Raw genomic sequence first — 22,519 nt, 5'->3', positions numbered from 1 at the left:
CATCAGCCGGGGAGGCTTAAGGGGAGGAGAGAGGAGGCGGGAGGCGGGAGGAGGAGTTTCTGGGCGGCCCGGAGCCCCCGGTGGGGACGCAGCGGAGAAGAAGCGCCCTTCCCCCCGCGCGCTGATTGATGTGGCGTCCTGCCGACCCCGCCCGCGGTGTGTGAGCCAGAGCGAGGTGCGCTAGGTCGGCCGATGGGGGTAATCGAGGGTTTCGGGGACGCCAAGCGGCACTTTCCTCTTCTCAGGGAGTGAGGGAGGGAAGTCGGTGGCTCTCGCGCCGGCCACTTTCCCTGCGTGATTCTCGGAGCTCCCTGCGGAGGTGAAAGTCCCCGGCGGGTCCGGATGGCGTAGTTGTGCCGCGGCGCAGCAGCTGCCGGAGCTCGCAGCCGCCGAGTGCTGGGCGGGGAGGAACTTTGCTCTGCTTTCCTCCAATTTGCCGCGGGTGGATCTCCTCTTGACACACCGCCTCGGAGGTACGTGCCGGCTCGTCCGCTCAGCTCTGCAGCCCCAGCCGGGACTTCCCCTGGCTATGCAGCTTGCTGGTCACCCACCCGGCCGCGGACTGTGCAGATTGCGCGATACCCGTCCCGGGGCGCGGGCTGTTGGTGCCTGCTTAGCTGCTGGGGTCGCCCCGGACGCCGGAACCCCTGAGCTTGGGAGGGCGGCCTTGGTCTTGCAGTGTTTATGCTCCGAGGAGCGGGACCTGAGGTGCGTGGGAAGAGGTCGTCACCGGTGGCCAGCGCTCGGGGCAATGCGCAGTGGTGGGGAGGAATCTCCAAGACCGCTTTCACTCTTCCTTTCTGCGGTTCCTTCTGACCCCTGTGGGGTGACGCCGGCCACTTTCCTCCCTGCGCGTGACAGCGTCAGTGGAAAGGTTTGTTGTGGGTTTGCACTCAATGCCTTGGCAGAGGCGCGTCTCCAGGACTAGCGCACCCACGCGACCCGCGCTCCTAGCTGGCCGCGCCCTGGGGGTGCTCGTAGGTTGCGCCGCGCGTTACTGCTGCAGCCCCAGAGGAGTACTCACCCGCATTAACTGGCCCCGCTTCCGATTTATTTTGAAGGCTCTCTTAAGTGTGTTAACTTGGTTCGGATAAACTTGGAAATCTTGGACTGTTGCTAGAAGAATCAGTTTATAGATTTGCTCTTATTAGGGCACTTTCCAGGATCACGTAGTGTAGGGGAACCGGCGTGTCAAGCATGTCCTACCTTGGCAGAATAGAACCTAATTGATTTGGTGGCCATACAAAAAGCTAGGACTGTGAAATCGCCCTTTTTCCTCAGCTGTTGAATGGAAATAAGCTATACCGGCCCCCACAATGTTGCTGTGAGGATTGAACGATTTAGTATGTGTAAGGTGCTAGAACAGAGCCTGGCGCCGGGGAAGCGTTGCCAGGTGTTAGTGTTTGCCGAGCATTGCAGTGATACAGCGGTGAGGGTAGGGGACTATAGGAGTGACAGACTGAGATGGGGAACCAGGCGTTTTCAGAGTTCCATCTTCACTAGATGACGTGACCGTTTTGGGAAGATAGAAGTCTTCACAAAGCAGGTCAAGATCTTTGAATCTTCCTGGAATGATATTTCTGACTACAGTTACTTCAGTGTGGAATCAGCTATTTCTTTTAGATAACGGTAATAACTGATATTTATTGAGCCCCTGCTGTGTACTGGACATTTTATGTTCTTACTGACCTGGTGGCACTTAAGCATCACATCAATTTTATGGTAAAAACTCTTATCAATAGTCTCACTTTACAGATAAGACTGTAGAGGTTAAGTTACTTGCCCAAGATCATAACAACTTTTTGTTAGTTCTCACTCCTCCGCTAGTTTGGTGAGCTGGGCAGAGAGCAGTCAGATTTGTGTGTGGTGAGTCAGTGACCTTCTCCCATCACCCAGCTTCCCATCTGAGCTCAACACATCTCTTAAAACTAGATAACATATCTGTGATTAATTTAGGTGATCATATATATACACATACTTATGGGGGTATTAAATTTCAGCTCCTCTGAGGACTGGTTCCAAATAATTATAAATAGAACTGACTTGTGTTAATATGGATCTTTATTCTTAATTTCTTTTATTAATTTTCCAGACATTGTTGATCACCGTTACTTGGCTTCCTTAGGAAACAGCTTGAGGCTGGCACAGGAGGCAGGGAAATAATTCTTACCCCCTTAAGGGCTATTAAAATGGAATTGATTTCATGCCATTGTGTCAGTTAAAGGATGTTGCTCTGTTTCTTGGTGTTCTCTGCGTTTGGCTTTAATTCTGCATTGTTTAGTGTTTCAAAGCTTCAGCATATTTTTTGCCCTTTAGTTTGTCTTTGTCATTTGTCAGCCTTAATTTTTCCTGTTGTGATGGAATCTGACCATTATATGGCAACTTTGCTTAACAACTGTTGATTCAGCTCATGTTTTTAAATATAAATCCACCAACTTACTTTTGAACACCAGAACTTCAAAGGCAATCCCTGGGGAATTCATTGTTATTTTAATATTAGCCAATAGGGGGAGCACAACATACTCTTAATGTCTATATATACAAACATAGGTATACAAATCAGTTTTAATGTCTCTAAGGTATACAAATGTATTTTAGAAGAGAAAATTGTTGCTTCTATCAAAATAACCAAGTTGCTTTCTAAATTTGCAGTAGAGAACTGTATTTAATTTTAACTAATTAAAATAACAATGATTTTGAGGACAGGGCCTGTATTTTGGATATGTCAAGAACCCTGGGGTGTCTGGATAGATATTAAAGACACACATACATGTTCTTCTTTTTTTTAAAATTTTTTAGGAGGAATGCAAGTAAAATAATTTTGTGTAGTTTGAATAGTATTTCAGGTTATTGAGAAAACTGATAATCCAGAGAAATCCATTCTGAATCCTCTTACAAGGCTCCTTATTTAACTCACTCTCTCTCTCCCTCTGTACTGGAGATTGAACGCAGAGGGGCTTAACCACTGAGCCACATCCCCAGCCCTTTTTTAATATTTTACTTAGAGACAGGGTCTTCCTGAGTTGCTTAGGGCCATTCTAAGTTGCTGAGGCTGACTTTGAACTTTTGATCCTCCTTCTTCAGCCTCCGGAGCCTCTGGGATTATAGGTGTGCACCAATGTGTCTGGCTATTTATCCCTTGTATAAAACTGGTTGTAATGTATTGTTCTCAGACTAGTACACTCATAGTCCTGTTATTATTATGTTTCATTAACATCTTTCAAGTGCAAGACAATAAAGATTATCAACCCTAAGTTAACAACAATTCTATTACTGTGAGTTCTTTGGAGGCATATATTTTAGTATAGGTTGATTATGCCTTATCTGGAATGCTTGGGACCGAAAGTGTTTTGGATTTCTTTAGATTTTGGAATATTTGCATATGCATAATGAGATGTCTTGGGAAAATGACCCAAGTCTAAACAAAATTTATTTATGTTTCATATATACTTTATAGCCCAAAGGTAACTTCATAGTGTATTTTTAGTATACTTTTGACTTCACCTCATCATATAAGGTCAGGTGAATAATTTTCTACCTGTGATGTCATAGTAGCACTGAAAAAAATTTTGAATTTTGGAGCATATTTGAATTTGGATTAGGGATATTCAGATTATCATATTCAATATCAGCATAGATATCTATGATGTGTCTATGAGTGGTCATACTTGTTAATACATGTGTAAACAATATTTAAGAGTTAACGTGCTTGGAAGGTGGGCTTAATGGCACACACTTGTAATACCAGCAATTCAGGAGGCTGAGGCAGGGGGTTGCAAGTTTGATGTCAGGCTGGTCAACTTAGTGAGAGCCTGTTTTTAAAAATAAAATAAAATAAAATATAAAAAATAAAAATAAAAAAGAGCAGGGGAACTGGGGATGTAGTTCAGGGGTAAAGCACCCTTGGATTCTATGCCCAGTATCCTCCCCAACCCAGTCCTGCCAAGTTAGTCAAATGGACTTTTAACAAAAGGTTTTCTATCTTTGCAGTTTTTTTAAAAATTTTTTCTATTTAGTTATACATGACAGCAGAATGCATTTTGGTTCATTGTACACAAATGGAGTACAACTTTTCATTTCTCTGGTTGTACACGATTGCACTATTCATGCAACCATACGTGTACATAGGGTTCTTTGCAGTTTTATAGGCCAGTTTCTTTTCTTGTTTCTTATGTATTTTTGATTTAAATTTACTTCATTAATTTAGGTTCATGTGGATCCTATTTTTAAATAACTTTCAGATTTAATCCCTTCTTTCAAAATCCCAGCATTGTACTTATACTACAGAGTGGCATTTATTTAGGATCTCATTTAGTCTTTCATGCCTCCATCTACTTTACTTTCTCCACAAATGTTTATGAACCCCTTACTCACTAATCGGCTTATGGTTTCTGGTTTTGGAGTTTGGCAAATTAACTGTCCTTATTCAATCCTCTGATAGCAGGGGGCTAAGATGCCTTAAGGATGCCTAGGACTTTGTCACCAAATGCCTTTAAAGATTGACAGAATTGGTTTGCTGGAAGAAAGCTATTGTCCCATTCTTTTTAAGACTCCAAGGAATTAATCTTTCCTTTTTGCAGGAAACTTGCTTGTAGCTTGTAAAAGTGAGGTGACTGCTTGCCTGAGAGTACAGAGAACTTAAAAATGTCCTTTGCAGGTCATTACTGACTTATTTTAGTATGTAAGGGATGTACAATTTCCTGGGATCATAAATCTGTGAAAGGTTCTGACTTTATATTTTAAGCGTAGAAGACAGAATAATTAGAATTTAGAGACTGACTGGGTAAGTTGTAACATTGCTGTAATATTTTTCCTGGATAATTCTGCTCTGTAGTCACTTTGAATTGCCAGTTGTTGATAATTCATTATGAAGTGCATGTTTCTGTCTTTTCATTGCTAATGGATGAATATTTATAATTGTCAGGTTTACTAGTTAATAGACGACAGTCTTCTTTTTTTGACCTTAATAATTATTATAGCAGCGATATTGTCATTTTCATCAATCCAATGGTAGATTTTCCTTATATTTCCAAATATATTTAATTTTGGGGGGTACCGGGGATTGAACTCAGGGTACTCAACCACTGAGCCACATCCCCAGCCCTATTTTGTATTTTATTTAGAGATAGGATCTTATTGAGTTGCTTAGTGCCTTGCTGTTGCTGAGACTGGCTTTGAACCGAAATCCTCCTGCTCAGCCTCCTGAGCCGCTGGGATTACAGGTGTGTGCTTATATTTTTTTAAATTTAAAAAAATGTTAAATACTTTTAGAAATTTTTGTAACTTGAGTTGGATAAGTATTTTTAAAGGTATTTAACTCAAAAAGCAATCTCATCTTGCCATTAGGAATGTGGACAATTTGGAATGAGTGAATCTAGATTATATGAAAATCTAGTTTTTAACACATAATAGTGAGACTTTAAACGAATTCAGTAAGGGCATTTGTGTCATTGGAAGAAAATTAAGGGCACTAAGATGAATGGCAGTAATTTCTCTGGTTCCATGTCTTCAGAGTAACACTTGGAATGATAGTACTGTTACTTTGTAGCATTTCATAAAACACAAGCTTTTACTCATTCCCTTCAGTTTCTAGTCAAGATGAAATAAATCAATACCACTTGGAAAGGCTTTACAAAAAGGATCTGGGTCCATTTCCTGGGCTCTGACCATTTCTAGATTTCTTGTTTTCCACTTTGAAATAGCACATTTGCTTGTTAACTGATATTGGGCTTTATTTTCTGTGCTTACAAAGTCCTTTCTTAAGATTTAGCACAGATTCCCAGCCGTTCTCCCTCTCTACCTTAGGGACCAGTGATTGATCTCTTGCTCTCTCAACCAAGATATGTGCAATATTTTGTGTGTGACGCAACATTAATATAAATTCTGCCTGAGGCTACTCTTATTTGGACCTTATTCTACCTTTTTTATTCTTTAGCTTTCCAGGCTAAAGATGGAGACTAAATAGATTGACAGCTACCTAAATATGGTGGAAACCATATTTTAAAAGGAAGGTCTGGAACACGAACCCTAGAACTGTTCCTTCAGTCCATCCCGACATATCCTGCTAGTGATAATTACTGTGTGAGTAGGGGGAAGTTAATATCTGGTATTATTTGTGGTGATTCCTTTATGTTGAAATCTCCTAATTGGAAAGAGGACTCTGAGTGATATGTATTTTGAAATTTAATCTTAAACTGTTGCCAGGATAATAATTTAGAATTAAGTCTGAAATGTTAGCCCTGTCTTCACTTTAAGAAAAAGGATGCCCAGAATCCCAAATAAAAAAAGAAAAAAAAGAAAAAAGTTAATGCAGAAGCATGTGCTCTCCCTACCTCTTGAACCCTGGACTCTGAGAGGGGCTTTCCAAGTTAGGAGCTGTGTGCAGGAGGATGAAGCACTCACTTTTCTGTCTTTTATCTGGTATATGCTGAAGGTCAGGTTTTTGTAGAAAATTGCAGACAGACCATTTGTAAAAACACATTTGAGTGATTAGTTCCTGAAAAAAAAAATGATCTTTAGAAAACAATCTTTATAGACACTAGTCCTTGAGCTTCCCTGTTAATCAGATTACCTTGGGAGATGGTCTGTAGTTTCACAGGCAGGATGACCAACACTACTGAGCGGCCATGTGGAGGGCCTAACAGAACTTTGGATTTCTTTTTCACTATTTTATTAACAGAAACCTGGTGACTACTTAATTCCATTTGGTGTGTGAAAAGAGTCCCTTTGGAGAGTATCATTCTATTAGGATTTGTAATGATTTATGTATTTCGACAGTATGATATTGGTCCTTGGAAGCAAAAATGCACTGGTGGCTATTTGCAAATTTCATTTCATAATTATCTAAGTGTATGATAATTGCTGTAGTAGAAAGTGACTTTTTCCCCCCCCTGAACTTGGAAGGTTATTTGAGGTGAGATACTTAGATTCTAATCACTAAGTTCCATGTTCTGGTGGTATCCTAAATACTTTGGTATGATCCTCAGTGCTGTTATGTTATCTCTTATACTTTTTTCTTTAAAACAAAACATACTCAAACACAAAACTCACCTGAGTGTCTATGAAATATGAATGTTTCATTTTGTTATATTAGACTCTGTGCAGTTGGTTGGCAAATTAAATGCAACTTGGAGGGAAAGCACCATTGACTCATTACATACATTTTTCATCATTGCAGTGTAAGGTCTTCCCTATGTGTGTGGGAGAAGTTTCTGATCTTCTAAATGGGCATGTTTATTATTGCTGGTCTCTCTTTTTGCCAAAGGCTTTCCGAACAGATATTCCTATTAGTTTTATTATTTTTGTGACCTTAAAGAAATTGTTACGTGTCATGCATTCATAATATCCCATATGAATCATGAAAAAAAATCCTGTTTTGTGAAGATACACTTGTCTTTTTGTTTTTAACTCATCACATTATTTACCACAGTTTCAGGAAAGCCATTAGATGAATCACGTTTTTAATAAGAGCCAGGGTAAGGATGAACAACTTGTTACATTTCACATTTTCCTGTATTTATACCTTTTTCAGTCTGTGGCATCTTTATTTCATGGCTTACAGTGTTTGCTCCATAAGGTGCTCAAGACATTAAATTTATTATGGGCTGAGTAAAGAGGATTTCTTTAGAATCAGTTCTACTAAATTCTTGAAAATTCTAGAAAGTGTCCCATGTAGATACCATGCTGGGTGGGGCTTTTGGTAATGTCTGAATGGGAGATAGCTGAACTCAAAGCAGGATTTCACTTAGTTTAAATGGATAGAGAGGTGAGGAGAGGGAGGGAGGTGTCTGATTATTAGGAGAAAGCTCACTTTTGCATAATAATAAGGGACTTAAATGTTTTCTTTGGAATCAGTATAGATTTCAAGTAGGTATATAGGTAAGAGCTTTGCAAAAAAACATTTTTTGTTAAAGCTGAGGTTCTATAGCTGGCAATCCTTATAACCCCAAAGGATCTTATTCTCTAAAAGCCAGGAAAAAGCAGTCTGTTTCCAATTATGTATCACAAAAAATAGTGAAATTAAGCCAAGAAAAATGATCATTTGGGAGTTGGATTGCTTTTTTTGCAGAGGGTAAAGGAGAAAGAATTGTAGATGCACATTTTAAAGAATCTGCTAGTTTTTTGTTGGATTTAGATGTTTCTCAAGTGCTCTGTATTGGAAATTAAGAATAATTTTAGGATTAAAGTCTTTTTCCTCTTTTGGCTCCTTTCTTTTCTCAGAGAGCACATTGAAGAGCGGTTAGGCAACTTTGCTGACACTAACTGGTCTGGACCCAGTGTTCTGGGTTCCAGCTTGGATTTTTGGTGAAGCCTTTTCCTGTCTGATTTATGCAATGTATGGATCCACAGTATCACACGTGGTAGTTGGTGCTATGGACTTTTGTTACACTTAGCCTTGCTTTCAACTGAAATGCAGTCCTTATTGCTCAGCAGTATTCTGCTAGGGGAGAAAACACAGAGGTGCTAGTGTTAGAAGAGAATGGAGGCCAGAGGTCTAATAGTTGGACAATGCGTGGGTGGCTATGTTGTCCTTGACACTTATCAGAAGCAACTAGCCTTTCTGAGTGCCTGCTGCTAGTTTCAGGATTAGTGGTCCCACGAAATCAACCAAGAAACCTCCTTTTCACCACCAGAAGATCACCCCCAGCAGCTCTTGGTTCCTGTTTCTCACACCTTACACCTCCACAGTGTTGAATAAAACTTTCCTGATGGTACAGAATCTCTGATAACAACTAGTCTCGCCAGGGCTAGTGGTGTTAGCTCTTGGTTCTTTTCTTCTAACCTTCCATTTACTTCTCAGCTTGCGGGGCAGGCAGGCAGAAGGGCAGGCAGGCTCCCACGCCCACCACACCATGAGGAGCCAGAAAAGGTGCAAAGTGCAAAATTCCGAGCCTGCTTCATTGTTCTCTCCCTCATGCATTTTCTGCTTTACTCTCCTCTTTTCCCCATGTTTTATTTTCTTGGTTTTCCCCTCATGTTTCTGATCTCTCTGCAGTCTTTTCAATGATGGATCCCCATGTATTAGTGTTTGTGTTAGTCCTTTTTCTGTCACTGTAACAAAAAAGCCAAGACTGGCTTACTTATGCAGAATAAAGTTTATTCAGTTTACAATTCTGAAGGCTGGAAGTTTAAGATTGAGTGACTACATTTGGTGAGGTACTTCTTGCTGGTGGGGCACCTGCTGCACAGTTTCTAGGCAGCCCAGGGGTAGACAGAGCATTCTAGCTCTGGTATCTCTAACACCCCCTCCTTATAAAGCCACAGTTCCATTGGATTAGAACCCCACCCTTATGGTCCTGTTTAACCTTAATTACCTTCCAACCCATCCCCCACTCCAAATACCATAGTGGATTAAGTTTCTACCCTCTAGTACCTCAACATGGAGATTAGATTTCAACATGAGTTTTGGTGGAGACATTCAAACCATTAGCAGCATCTCCCCCTTCTTTTTCTTTTCTTAGTCTGCATTTAGTTTCTCCTATTTCCATGCTTCATTGGTCATGCCTATGTCAGGAACTTCCAGTTTTTTCATTTCATACCCATATTTTCAGCAGCCTGTTATTCAGCATTGACACCTGGTTGTTCTGTAGGTATTTTCATTAGAACTAATTCCAAACCCAAATACTACTCTGTGGTCCTTGGATTGTGGCCTTCCTTAATTATCTTTTGTTATGCTCTTATATATCAATATAATAAAAGATAATTTACTTATAAAGAGAAAAGTTTTATTTTAGGTCATAATTTTAGACATTTGACTCCATGATCTGTTGACCCTGTTGTGTTGGGCCTGTAGTGAAGCAGCACATCCTGGTGGATCTGTGTGGCAGAACAATCTCACTTACCTCAAGTCTGGGAAGCAAAAAAGAGGAAAAGAGAGATTGGGATCCCATCATCTCCTTCCAAAGACCTAAAAACTTCTTACTAGACCCCACCTAGTAAAGATTCTCCTATCTCCTAATTGTCACCACCCTGGTGATATTCCTTTAGTACATGGGCCTTCGGGGGAGACATTCAAGATCCAGACCATAGCAGAGTGTTACCATCTTTGAATCCTGGGTGTATCGTATGGGCCTGATGCATGATGTGTTGTCAAATTGAATTCTTCAACTCAGTTTCACTGCAGTTAAAGCTTTGAGGAAAGGTCAGGGTTATAGTTGATATAACTATAGACAAGACAAAAGAAATCAAATCAGAATCAGAATTTGAGATTAGAGCAGGACTTAGAATACTCTTCTTTAAGACCCTCTCAAGATGAGAACAACCAGAGAGGTTAGGTGGTCTACCCAAGATCACACAGTCAGTGAGCAGCGTTTCCCTCCCCTCCTTACCCCTTTGTAATCTAGTCTCCGCCTAATAGCCAGAATGATTCTGATAAAACCTAAGCCAGAGCCCATCATTCCTTTGCTTGAAACTTTCTACTGCTCCTGTCTTTTTCAGAGTAAAAATCAGAATCCTTACAGTGATCTGTGAAGTCCTGCATGGTAGCCAACTGTTCCCAGGTCTCTTGTTACCTCTGCTACCTGGCTTGCTCACTCTACTCTAGCTGCCTTGCCTGCTTTCTGTTCCCTGAGTGTCCACTTTGTGTCAGGGCCTTCACATGTGCTGTTTTTCTCACTTGGAAGGTTTTCCTCCTAAATATCTACAGAGTTCACTTCTTTTAGGTCCTTACTCAAAACAAAGAAACAAACTCAAGACTCACATGCATGTCTTTGCTTTATGTGTTTTCTTAGCACTTATGTCTACCTAACACACAGTTCCATGTCTTGTTCATGTCCGTCCCCTATTTAGAATGTAAGCCTCATGAGGGCAGGGAGTATGTGTTGTTCCCTGCCCAAATCCCATGTGGAGAACAGTCCTAGAGTAGAGAAGGCACTCGATTAATACCTGCCGAATGAATAAATGAATGAGAAAAAGTAAGAGTTTGTAGATTCATTATTATCCCAGTTAAACAACACTCGGTGTGCAAAAGGGAACACATCAGGCCTGTCAGGAAGAAGGAGAATCTGATTTTTTAAAGCCTCATTTAAGACTTGTTGGACTAGAACACTGATCTCTTTTTAATTGTCCGACTTGAAGCAGCAACCCGGGTCTCTCCCCAGCCTTACAAGTGGTTTGGGAAGATTCCCATTTTACCTCTAACAGGCATGGGCTTGCTGTGGTTTTTCTCTGCCTGTGGTTTGCCCTATAACCTATCCAGCTACAAGGATGAAAAATAAACTGAGCAATAAAGGAAAGAGCTGGGGGAGAGGGTACCAGGCAGAGAGGAAGAATTTCCTTGTGGCCCTGATGTTCTCCCTTAGCTCTGAGCCCATGCCAGTGGTGGCGTATGGTGCCTTCTAGAGTTGGTACTGTGCTCCTCGGAACAGTCTTGAGACTGCCAGCCCAGATGATTTTTGAGTTTTGCTTTACTGTTCTATTTTCTTTGAAAAGAAATATTTATTTTAGGCAAAAAGAACATTGGAGAAAGAATTTAGATAAAAACCTAAATTGTCATTTTCATTTTGAAGTGCAGCTTGAACCCTTCTGAAGATGGAGGATGTAATTGAGGTTGCTACTTGCTTCTGTCAGAGATGCCAGCGAGGAGTGAAGATGGGTGGGACCAGTCCTGTGACAACCAATAACGTTCGCCTAAGGGGCAAGAAATCCTGTCCTGAAGAAGTGTTGGATTCTGGGGGCAAGGAGTGTGGAATGAAGAGCATAATTCATATTAGTGTAATAGTAAGGCTAGAGTAATGTGCCTCCCACTGTTACTGAGATAATATCAGTATGGTTCCATACGGGACTCTTCTCCTCAGGACAGGAAGCCCAGCCACGGAAGTCTCAGGCTTAGGAGGAAGTTGTTGGCCATGTACAGAGCCAGTAGTATAATTAACCCTGGGATTCAAAACTATCAATTGAAAATGAATTATCTTGAATGGAACTGAGTTATCGATGACTAGCTCACAATAATCATAGCTTTCATTTCCTGAACCCTAACAACATACTGGGTATTAAGTACGTTATATGGTATTAATTTACTTAATCTTCCTAACAGCCCTGTGAGGGAGACAGGACACATTATGCCTGCTTTACAGATCAGCGTGGAGATTTACCTAAGTTGCCCTTAATTACATTGCTTGGAAGAGGCAGAGCAGGGATTTGAACCCCTGTGGGCTGTGGGGCCCCATGCTTCCACTGTACTGTAGAACTCACCAAGGACCCTTGCCCTCGCTATTTCCACTGCCTGGGAAGTGTTTCCCTTAGATGTTATCACAACTTTGGCTCTCTTCTCTGTGCTTAAATGCCACCTCATCTGAGAGACCTTCCCTGGCCCCCTGTTAGAATAGCATCTCTCCTCACATCACCGTCTCTCTTTATCCTGCTTTATTTTTCTTTCTAGGCCTTACCACAGTTTGACATATATATTTGTTGTCAGTCCCCCACATCAGGAGGTAAAACGCCTTGAAAACAGATGTGTTTCCTGCTTTGTGTCCAGCTCCTTAAACAATGCCCAACATGAGGTTGGTGCTCATAAATGTTTGTTGAGTGACTGAATGAATGAAGTAAAATATAATTGCTGGTCAAGCTTTACAATCCTGATTTCAAAACAAAATAATTTGTCTTTGTGTGTGATTTCATCAGACTGCCTATTACCAGAGTGACTGCCCATTTGGAGCCTGTTTGGTATCCATAGTGGTTTAGTGATTAGGCATTGACCCTGTCTTTTTTTCTTTTTTGGAAGCCAGATGTTTCTGGAGGAACCCTAATTTGTAGTGGGTAAGAGGATGGGCTATGTAATTAGATATGGGCTCAGATCTTGATGCCAGGACTTAATAGCTGTGATCTCAGGCTTTCTTAGCTTCTTGGGGCCTCTCTTTTTTCACTCTAAAATGGGTGGCAATGCTTATAACTCCAGCAATTTGGGAGGCTGAGGTGGGAGGATCGCAAGTTCAAGGCCAGCCTCAGTAACTTAGTGAGGCCCTAAGAAACTTAGCAAGACTGTCTCAAAATAAAAAATAAGAAAGGACTGGGAATGTGGCTCAGTGACTAGGTGCCTCTGGGTTTAATCCCCGGAACAAAACATAAAAATTAAAAATTAAAAAATTAAAGGGAGTCAAGAGTAAACAAACATCCTTGGGTGCTTGAGGGGATGGAATGAGAAATTGTGAAGCATATACTAGGTGCTCAGTAGTAACAGATGTTCTGAGGAGTCAGAGAAGAAAGCAGGGTGTAAGCCTTTAATAAGAAGGGGAATGAGGTACAAGCACAGAATAATTACAAAGCAGCATGTGAACAAGCCTTGCTTTACCGCTAACTGTGTAACTTGGGTCAGTCATGGAGTCTTTCTGATCCTTGTTTTGCTAATCTATAAAATTAAAGGGTTGGAGTGGATTTTATCTATCTAACATGCTGAGTTGGCTCTGAGTAGGAGATAACATGGAAGAAATTATAAACAAAATGTTAAGGAGACTGTGTTTAGGATGAGATGGGATTAATTAGAAGTGGCTTTGAAATGAGGAGAGGGAATTAAGTAGAGTTCCTGGACTTTGAAGAATAGCATAGAAATGGCAGGTTTGGATAAAATGAGCAGATTTGGACAAACTTCAGGCTTTGTGTTTGCTTGCATTGTTGGGAATTTGCCACACTTAAATATTTTTGGTTCAAATAAATTATAGATTAAAAACAACTAATGTAGTATTAGTATATTATTTACTCATATGTTATCAAGCTGAATGTTTTTATTGTATAATAGTTTCTAATTTAAAGTCATTCCTGCTAGCCATTACATGATTACATATTTCAAAGTTCTTTTTTCTTTTTCTTTTTTTTTCTGGGGCAGTGGTGCTGGGGATCAAACTGAGGCCTCACATGTATCAGTCAAGTTCTCTACCACTGAGCCACACCCCAGCCCCTCTACATATCTACAGATATGTTTGAAGTCTTGTTTTCTAGGGAGGATTCAGGATCAGTCATTAGTCCATATGATGACAATTATATGTAAGATGTACAAATAAAATTTTTTCTTGTTTAATCTCTTAATAGTAGAGATGAAGCAAGTAAGTCCTAGAATGTCTGAACTTATAAAATACATTGATGTCAGAACTCCTCCCCCAATTGCTTTGCGGGTGCTTGAAGCTCCAACCCTTATTTGATGTTTTATCATTTGCTATCAAGACATGTTCTAACAATTTATCATTTGTCCATACTACTTTTATTGTAATGTATGTATGCATTGTATGTATGTAATGTATGTATGTATGTATTGTAACGTAATGTATTTTATTTTATTTTATTATTTAACCCAGCTTCTTATACATGCTAGGCATGTGCTCTACCTCTGAGCTATACCCACAGCCCACTTAATGCTTTTTGTCAGTGGCCAGTGCTTGCTAGGGCCTGGGGAATAATGATTGTAGCCTTGGGAATATTAAGTGTGCTGAGTTTTGCTTAAATAATTGCAGCTTCTTGATTTAAACCCTCTTGATGACAGCTTGTTCCTCATTCTAAGTAGTTTGGCTGGTTTGGTGGCTGTGCCAGGCTAAGTCCATAGCCCCCTGGCAAAACCTCTTCCGCTAATATGGAAACCATATGGTAGAATATAGGAAAAATATAAAGCCAGATCCCTAAAACTTATACCAGAAATGTTGAGGCAGTGCCTTCCCCATCATTTGGGAGCAGTTTTGCAATATTATGACTATCATTAGGACTTAAATCTGGTATTGAGTTTGGAATCATTATTTTTTGGTGATGGAAAGAAATTTTGAAATTCTAGATAATGAAGTCTCATCTCAAAATGAATACAAAGCTTTCTATAAACTACTATTGTATAATCTCATTACTGGTAATTGACATTATTTTTAGAAGTCTTGGGGTGTTTTAACCATAAAAACAACAATGACTATTATTGATTTAAAATGGACTGGGGGTGTAGCTTAGTGGTAGCTTGCTTTCCTGGCAAGCTCGAGGACCTCTGTTCAATCCCCAACCCCAAGGGGAAAAAGAGGACTCTGGGGCAGAATATAAGTATTATTTTTAAGTACCATGCCCATGTTCTGTCTCATGTATTATAATCAAAGTGTTGTTATCATTTTACAGGCGAGTGAGTGGTAGAGGCTGGGTATTTCAGGTTTTGAACTCCCAAGTAGAGTTCTGTATTAATTCTAGCTTAAAAGGACCCAGCCTTGTAAATCATAAGCAGCAGAAATTTTGGAATACAAAAACTGTATATGTGAACAGGTGGTTTTTTTGGGGAGGTGGGGGTTCTGGGGATTGAACTCAGAGGCACTCAACCACTGAGCCACATCTCCAGCCCTATTTTGTATTGTATTTAGAGGCAGGGTCTCACTGAGGCTAGCTTTGAACTCCCGATCCTTCTGCCTCAGCCTCCAGAGCTGAGCGCTGGGATTACAGGCATGTACCACCACACCTGGCTGAAAAGGTGGTTGAATTTGAACAAAACATGGTCTTTCACAACTTGTGAAATTTATCTGTGCTTTCCTTCCCGGTGTTGATATGTTTTTCTTGGGAGTCTGTTGTGCCTGGGTCTTTAAGAATCCACTCGGATTGACTGAAGAATGGCAGGAGCAGATGTATTGATGTGGTCTGCACCCTGGGGCAGCCCCCTGATTTCCTCTGAAGGTAGCCACTGCAAGCAGGGGAGAGTGAGCCCAGCAGTTCTGCTCCCCTCCTACCCTCTGTGTCTCCTGCCTCCCTTCCCACTAGTCTTTACATGGAATTCCTGCGTGCTAGTACCGTAGTAGTTCAGGAGTAGTCTTCCTCTTTTCATTTTCTCCTACTGGCAACCGCAGCACTTTAGGACTTTCATTAATCCTAGGCCGCAGGGTAATAAATCTCTTTGGTTGAGACAGCCTGTTAATGATAAATAATGATAGCTTTTATGCTGTGTATGCACAATCTCATTTGATTCTTACAGCAACCCTGTGACCTAGTTAAGTTTAGTTTATTACTTCTTACAAAAGAGCAAACTGTGGTTCCGTTTTGATCTCAACCTCTGTTCTTTCTTGTCGGACCTACTGTAAGAATCTCCATACAGCATCCAGGGAAATATTTAAAAACTCAATCTGAGCTGGGTTTGGTGGTGCACACCTGTAATCCCAGTGACTCAGGAGGCTGCAGCAGGAGGATCACAAGTTTAAGGCCAGCCTGGACAATTTAGTGAGGCTGTGTCTCAAAATAAAGTATAAAAAGGGCTGGGGATGTGGCTCATTGGTAAAACACCCTTAGGTTCAATCCCTAGTACCAGAAAAACAAAAAGTGATGGTGCACACCTGTACTCAGGAGGCAGAGGCAGGAGTATCACAAGTTTGAGGCCAACCTTGGCAATTTAGCGAGACCTTATGTTAAATAAATAAATAAATAGCTAGGGATGTAGCTCAGTGTCAGAGTGCTACACTGGTTAGTGAGTGTGAGAAACTGGTTCAATTTCCAGGACCACAAAACAACAACATCAACCCCATTCTGATCATCCCCTTTCCCTGCTTATCTCCCTTTGAATCTCCTCCTCTTTTTCCCTGTGGACTTGCTGCAGAGCCAGGACCTGTAGTGTCTCTTCAGCCTGAAGGGTCTTGCCTCCGCTGACCGTTTTTTGCTTACCCTCAGAATGTGGATACTCTTCATTTAGCACATTTGTACACATTGTGTGATTACATATTTTTGATTATTTGTCTTGTTTATTTCACCAGACTTAAAGCCCATTAAGGCAAAGAACATGTCTCTTTGTTTGGTCATTATATCCCCATTGCCTGTCATGGAGTAAGCAATAAAAAAAGATGTATTGTTAGAAGACACGAAATTCAGAAAAGTAGACGTCTTGCCTAAAGCAATGAATATTACTTTTGCCAAAATGTAAGCTCCACGAGGGCAGGAGTTTGGGCTCCTTTTTTCATTGCTAAACCCTTGGCATCTTGAACAATGCCTGGCACGTAGTAATAGTAAATATTTGTTCAATACCGATTGTGCTTGGATATGATTCCAAAGATTTCTCTTCTAAATCCGGGACTTTTTCCCTCTCTGTGCCAAATCTGTCTGCAGTGGGGATTGGAAATTGTCTAGTTCCCCTTTTGTGACAGAGAAATCTGAGAGTTGTTGCTGTGACAGAAAGGTAGCTTTGCTTTCTGGGTACAGGTCCTAAAGGGCATCCAAATGTCATCAAATAACAGTATCTATTCCACATGCTGTGCACCCCTTTTTCTTCCTTTTTCTAAACTGACAAGCTAGATTTTGATGTCATTCATGCTGCCTCTTTCTGAATCCCCCAAAGAACAGGTTGATTAGCCATCAGAACAATTTCTCTATGAGCCTTTTTTAATCACTTGCAGACTTAACCGTGTATTTCTCAAAAAAAATTTTTTTTTTCACTTAAATGGCAGAGTAGAAACATTGTAAACATTGTAAAGATCTTTCTGAAACCATTCTATGTTTAAGCAACTAGTAGCTCAGATGTTTCTCACTATTTGAACTTAGACAATGGTAATTTTAAAATTCTACTCAATATATCTGTGTCCTTGAGATCTTCAAATTTGTTCAATCCCTGATTTCCCCTAAACTGTTAGTTATGATGTGACAGTCACAGGTTTGTGCTTCATCTTGCCCTTTGCATTTTTAAAGAGCTTTGAGTTCAGCAATACCAAGGATCATTTATTTATTATAGCTGCCACCCGTGGTCCTGCAGCTGAGTCATGGATGTGATCAGGAATCAGTTGTGCAGAGTGCATGTCAGTGTTTGATAGTAGCCCTGGCAGGCTTCTCCCTCTCTTGGAAAAAAGGTTGTTTTGTTTTCACAGATTGAATGTTGAGAGGACAGAATGGTTTCCAGTTTGTGGCAACATAGCTGAAGCTGGGAAGTAGAGCGGTGGTCATGGAAAGAAACCTGGTTTCTAGCTTTGACTCTGCCCTATTATTTTGGGCAAGTGTAAGTCTTGGAACTTGGGGCTCATCTTCCTCAATGAAATCTTGTAGATCTCTTTGAAAAGCCATTCACATATCTTTAGTATGCTAACTTTTTTAACTGTGTAATTGATCAGCTACAAATTAATTGTGATTTAGTGCTAACTGAATAATCTCATATAGTCACATGTTAGCCATCAAAAGGGTAGTTAGTGTTTTTTTTTTAACTGATTACTAGCCTACTGCTAAACACCCATTTTTCTCATTTTCTTTCATCTAAAATAGAGCAAAATTTGCTCTAAAACAAAACAAAACAACAACAAAAACCCAATCAGGGAATATTATTCCCAACCAATTCCTTTTGAACATTGGTTTAAACCCATGGTGGTATTAAGGATTCATTTGAATTAGGGTTTTTCAGCTAATCCCAGTCTTTACCTGTGTGCTCTATTGGATCACCAGGGAACGTGGGATGGCACGCTCACTTTAATGGCCTCAGAAATGAGCAAAGACAAACTCTTGAAATCAGCAGAATTAGTAGCACATTCTTTTTTTAATTCATGAAGCTCCTTTTTAGAATTTTATTTTCTTAATTTATGAATGCTAAATGTTCTCAAACCCCTTAAATGGAATACATTGCTTTGAAATGTGGGCAAAGTGATTATTCCGCCTCAAATTGTTCTTCAGGATCTCAGAGGACCTATCTGTATTTTGAAAGGCAGCATTTGGATCATGAAGTCCGAAGTGACTCAGTGAAGTCAAAAAGCCAGGACCTGGAGTCCCTGGTCTTTGCGAAGTGAATGTGGCAGAACCTTCCAGAAGAGAGGAGCTTGTGTTGCTTGGGTTTATTTCAAAGCCACTACTTACCAGAAACTTGCATCACCTGCATTCTTCTAACTGGGGAACAGATCCCTGGTTCTTGTGTTGAGGTGCTGGTGCGTGCAGGTGTTGGCTCACACTGGAGTTGGAATCTCATGCTTCCCTTTCCATTCTCCTCTGCCTTAGGATCCTGTCACCACACTGTGATGATTAGACAAAAACCCGCTGCAGTTTATTTTCTTTTTACACAAGTTACATTGTGAAGGGACTTTTAAGCTAAAAGAAGGAAAGCTCTCTCTTTGTTAGAAACAGCAGTGTGTAGTTTCAACTTGTCTTGGACTTCCTCCGAGATGTTTTAGGATCCGGTGTAAACTTGCTGTGGTTTGCCTTTGGGCATCAAACTGTTTAGCTTGGCTCTATTATATCTGTAATTGCTGCATTTTAATAATTGCCCAATATTCTTGTCAGCAATTTGCAGTCTATATTTTTAATAGAACCATTTGCTTTTCTTTTCACAGGTTTGTGCAGACCTGGTTTAAGCCCCTGAATTAATGGACCACAACCCCACAGACCCTCTGTGGCTGTGGGCAGCGGGTGACACATGCTCATTAAATATTCCCCCTAGCCTCATGCTGCCTATGCTTTATGTGCTCCATAAAAATCCTTTGGGAAGCCATCTTCCTCTGTATCTCCTTGGAGGGTTTTGCTTTATAAAAATAGCCCTTAGCATTTGTAGAAATAGCATATTCTTTCAGAGAGTCTTCTCCTTATCGAACCATTCAGGAAATCTGATTTCTTGAAGGGAAAGCATAGGTTTCCCTATTGTTGCCAAATAGTTAAAAGAAAATTTTCTTTTTGTCTGAGGTGCTTTGGAAATATAGCAACAGAAATGTTGAACTTCAAGGGTCGATTGAAGTCAATTTTATGACTTCCAAATTAGCTCTATAATTTAGTTGGCTTTGAGACAAGACCATTGTGCCACCGATGACTTGTGCCTCAACTTCACTGGCAACTTTATTCTTTTAGTGATTCTACTCTTTAGTTTATCTCCTGTTTTTGGTCTGTTGTGTTTATTTTTTAATTAAGAAGGGACTGAACAGGTTTGACAGTAGCTAAGACTTATGTAAATGACCACACCCTAATCTTTCCACTTTATCAGTTTAATTATCTTAAAGAGAATGAACAGGTAGTGAGAAATTAGCTAATATTTACTGATTGCTTATTTTTTTATGTGTTAGGCACTTCTCTATGTATGTACTAATTGAATCCTCACTATTTATTACATCCTACCACATGATAGGTTCATTTATGAAAAGTAATCTCCCTAACATCAGTCATCACTCATTGATAGGTGGCAGGGTGGATTCACAGCTGAGCAGATTTTTAACTCCCACCATAAACCATATTCTATTCATACTAAGCTTTTATTTTTTCTATACTAAGCTTTTAATCCACCATCATATACCAAGACTGAATCACAGTGCCTCCTGCATATATAATAATTTATTTTTAAGGTATATCTAAGAAATGCTTTTTGAAGTTAGAACTTTATTTTTATTGTTTTGGATAGGTAATACTCACATATGGTACAAAGTCCAGAACCTGCTCCCTGCCACCCATGTCCCCTAATATCCAATTTTCCCTTTGTGCATAGACATTGAGTGTTACAACAGTGAAGAGCCATTTTATTTATTTATTTTTTGTGGTGCTGGGGATCAAACCCAGGGCCTCGCTCATGTCAGATAAGTGCTTTGCCACTGAACTATGCTTTCAGCCCTGAAGAGCCATTTTAAATATTTTTCTGTTAACATCTGATGAAAGACCATTTAAATGGAAACTCATTCTGTGGATGGCATTTCCTGGGTGGGGGTGACAAGGTTGCAGCCCTTCTCTGAGAGATTTCTGTGACCTGCCCCCATCCCACCTTGCCCGGGGTTTAGATCAAGCAGTCTTTGAACTTTTATCTGGTTGTTGGATAACTTTTATTGCTGATGAGAAGAAACCATACCTAGAACACAGTAGGAGCTCAATACACATTTGCTGAATTGAACAACTTTTGGGAGTTGTTCCAGATTCAGGGATAGAGGGCTGGAAAGCATACTTGGAAGCGTCTTTATGCGGTAACATGGCCACGGGAGGAATATTCAGGTTAAGCAAACCACCAGCAGACTGATTAGATTCTGGATAGGAAAAGATTGGAAAGGACCTTTGGGATCTTCTAGTTCAGAGGGGGCTGAAAGGCAGGGAAGACATATGCTAGAACGTCAGCAAATAAAATAAAAGCTTTGTCTTTTTTATGGTTCTTTTGTTTTTCAGATTGATTCTCAGTGTAATTTAATTTGATGCCTGTGATAACCCTGTCATTATAACATTAGATTGAGTCTCTAATCAGAGCTATTTCTGTTTGTGTGCTGGCACTAGGAAAGCATGTTTCGTGTCATTGTTTACTTTAGTACCACCATAAATACCATTTAGCTGGTGGTATTACAGGTGCATTTGGATTGTCTTCTGTGGTCATGATTTATCTAGTTGCGGTGGTACATGCATGTAATCCTAGCTACTCAGGAGGTTGAGATGGAAGGATCACATGAGCTCTGGAGTTTGAAGTCAGCCTGGGCAATATAGAGAGACCCTGGGTCAAAAACAGTCTCAAACCCAAAGATTTAAAATGCCAAATATGTCATTTGCTAAAGTATTTGCTATAAAAATCTTTATTTGGTTATCAGCACCTTTACCCTTGTTTGCTTGAGTACTGGCCTATCATTTTTTAAGTCAGCTTTCTTCTTTGACACTTTTCAGAAATTCTTGATTTAACTTTAATGTGTTTGTTTATGAAACAATTTTCTGTACTATGTTTTCTTATTGAAAATCGTTTATTTTTATAGGCATTTTGAACTGGCAAAAAGGGATTTTAAGGCCATTTTTGATTTGCAAAAATTGTGATCTGAAGAACTACAGGCTAAAGTGACTGGAAGTGCACTGTTGGAGAAATAAAAATGACATCCCGTTATGTGATTGCCATGTTTGCCCTGATGAGCTCTTGTTTAGCCACTGCAGGTGAGTTGTGTAATATAAATTGCATATTCATTATATTCTTTTGAATATATTATTTCTCAATATCTTCAGTTTACAAAAATTTGCGCCTTGCGATGTTCACATAAAACTTGAATATTTAGGTTCTTCAGGTAAATAAAATATTTCACTACTATATTGATATATATGTTTGCCTATGCTAGTCATTCCAATATCAGTGATACAGATACTTGCTAACCTTGTTTAGGCAAGTAGAGAACAAATATGCTAAATGCTAATAATTAGCCCCACTTTAATTTTTTTATATGCATAAATTATACTTACATTGTTGTCTTTAAATAAGAATTTTAAGAAAGAAGCTTTTTATTCTTTTTCTCAATTACAAAGTAAATATGCCTTCTTGATGAGTTGACACTCTTGGCATGGAATGCTTGGGAGGTACTTAATTTTGTCTATTTCTTATTTATATATATATATGTGGTTTGGTTCTGGGGATTTAACCCAGGGGCATTTTATCACTGAGCCACATTCCCAGCCCTTTTTGTTTTTTATTTTGAGACAGGGTTTCACTGAGTTGCTTAGGGCCTTGCTAACTTGCTGAGGCTGGCTTTGAACTTGAGATCCTCCTGTTTCAGTCTCCCAAACCACTGGGATTATAGGTGTGCCTGGCTAATTTTGTGTATTTCAGATATTTTAGCATGTAACTTTTTGAAAAGTAGAGGAAGGGACTGGGGATGTTGCTCAATGACTTACTTAGCAAGTGCGAAGGCCTAGGTTTGAA

At 40.0% G+C, this 22,519-nt stretch overlaps 1 protein-coding gene across 3 annotated transcripts in view; it reads left to right on the top strand.

Moving 5' to 3' along the window:
- The first annotated feature begins 206 nt into the window (after positions 1-206).
- The window catches only part of TGFBR3 (transforming growth factor beta receptor 3), a 189,843-nt gene continuing 167,530 nt past the window's right edge, over positions 207-22,519 (top strand). The window contains exons 1-2 of one of the 3 annotated variants that reach the window (XM_079147483.1): positions 207-473; positions 21,591-21,762. In XM_079147483.1, the coding sequence (XP_079003609.1) occupies positions 21,702-21,762 (61 nt within the window). In that variant the 5' untranslated portion in view covers positions 207-473; positions 21,591-21,701. Of the gene's footprint in view, positions 474-21,590; positions 21,763-22,519 lie in introns of those variants that run through there. The other 2 variants (XM_079147484.1, XM_079147482.1) reach the window with 2 other exon arrangements.

The sequence above is a fragment of the Sciurus vulgaris genome (genome assembly GCF_902686455.1).
Source record: "Sciurus vulgaris genome assembly, chromosome: 1".
NCBI lineage: Eukaryota > Metazoa > Chordata > Mammalia > Rodentia > Sciuridae > Sciurus > Sciurus vulgaris.
The sequence above is the reverse complement of the archived record's forward strand: the minus strand, read 5'-3'. Positions and strand labels throughout refer to the sequence as shown.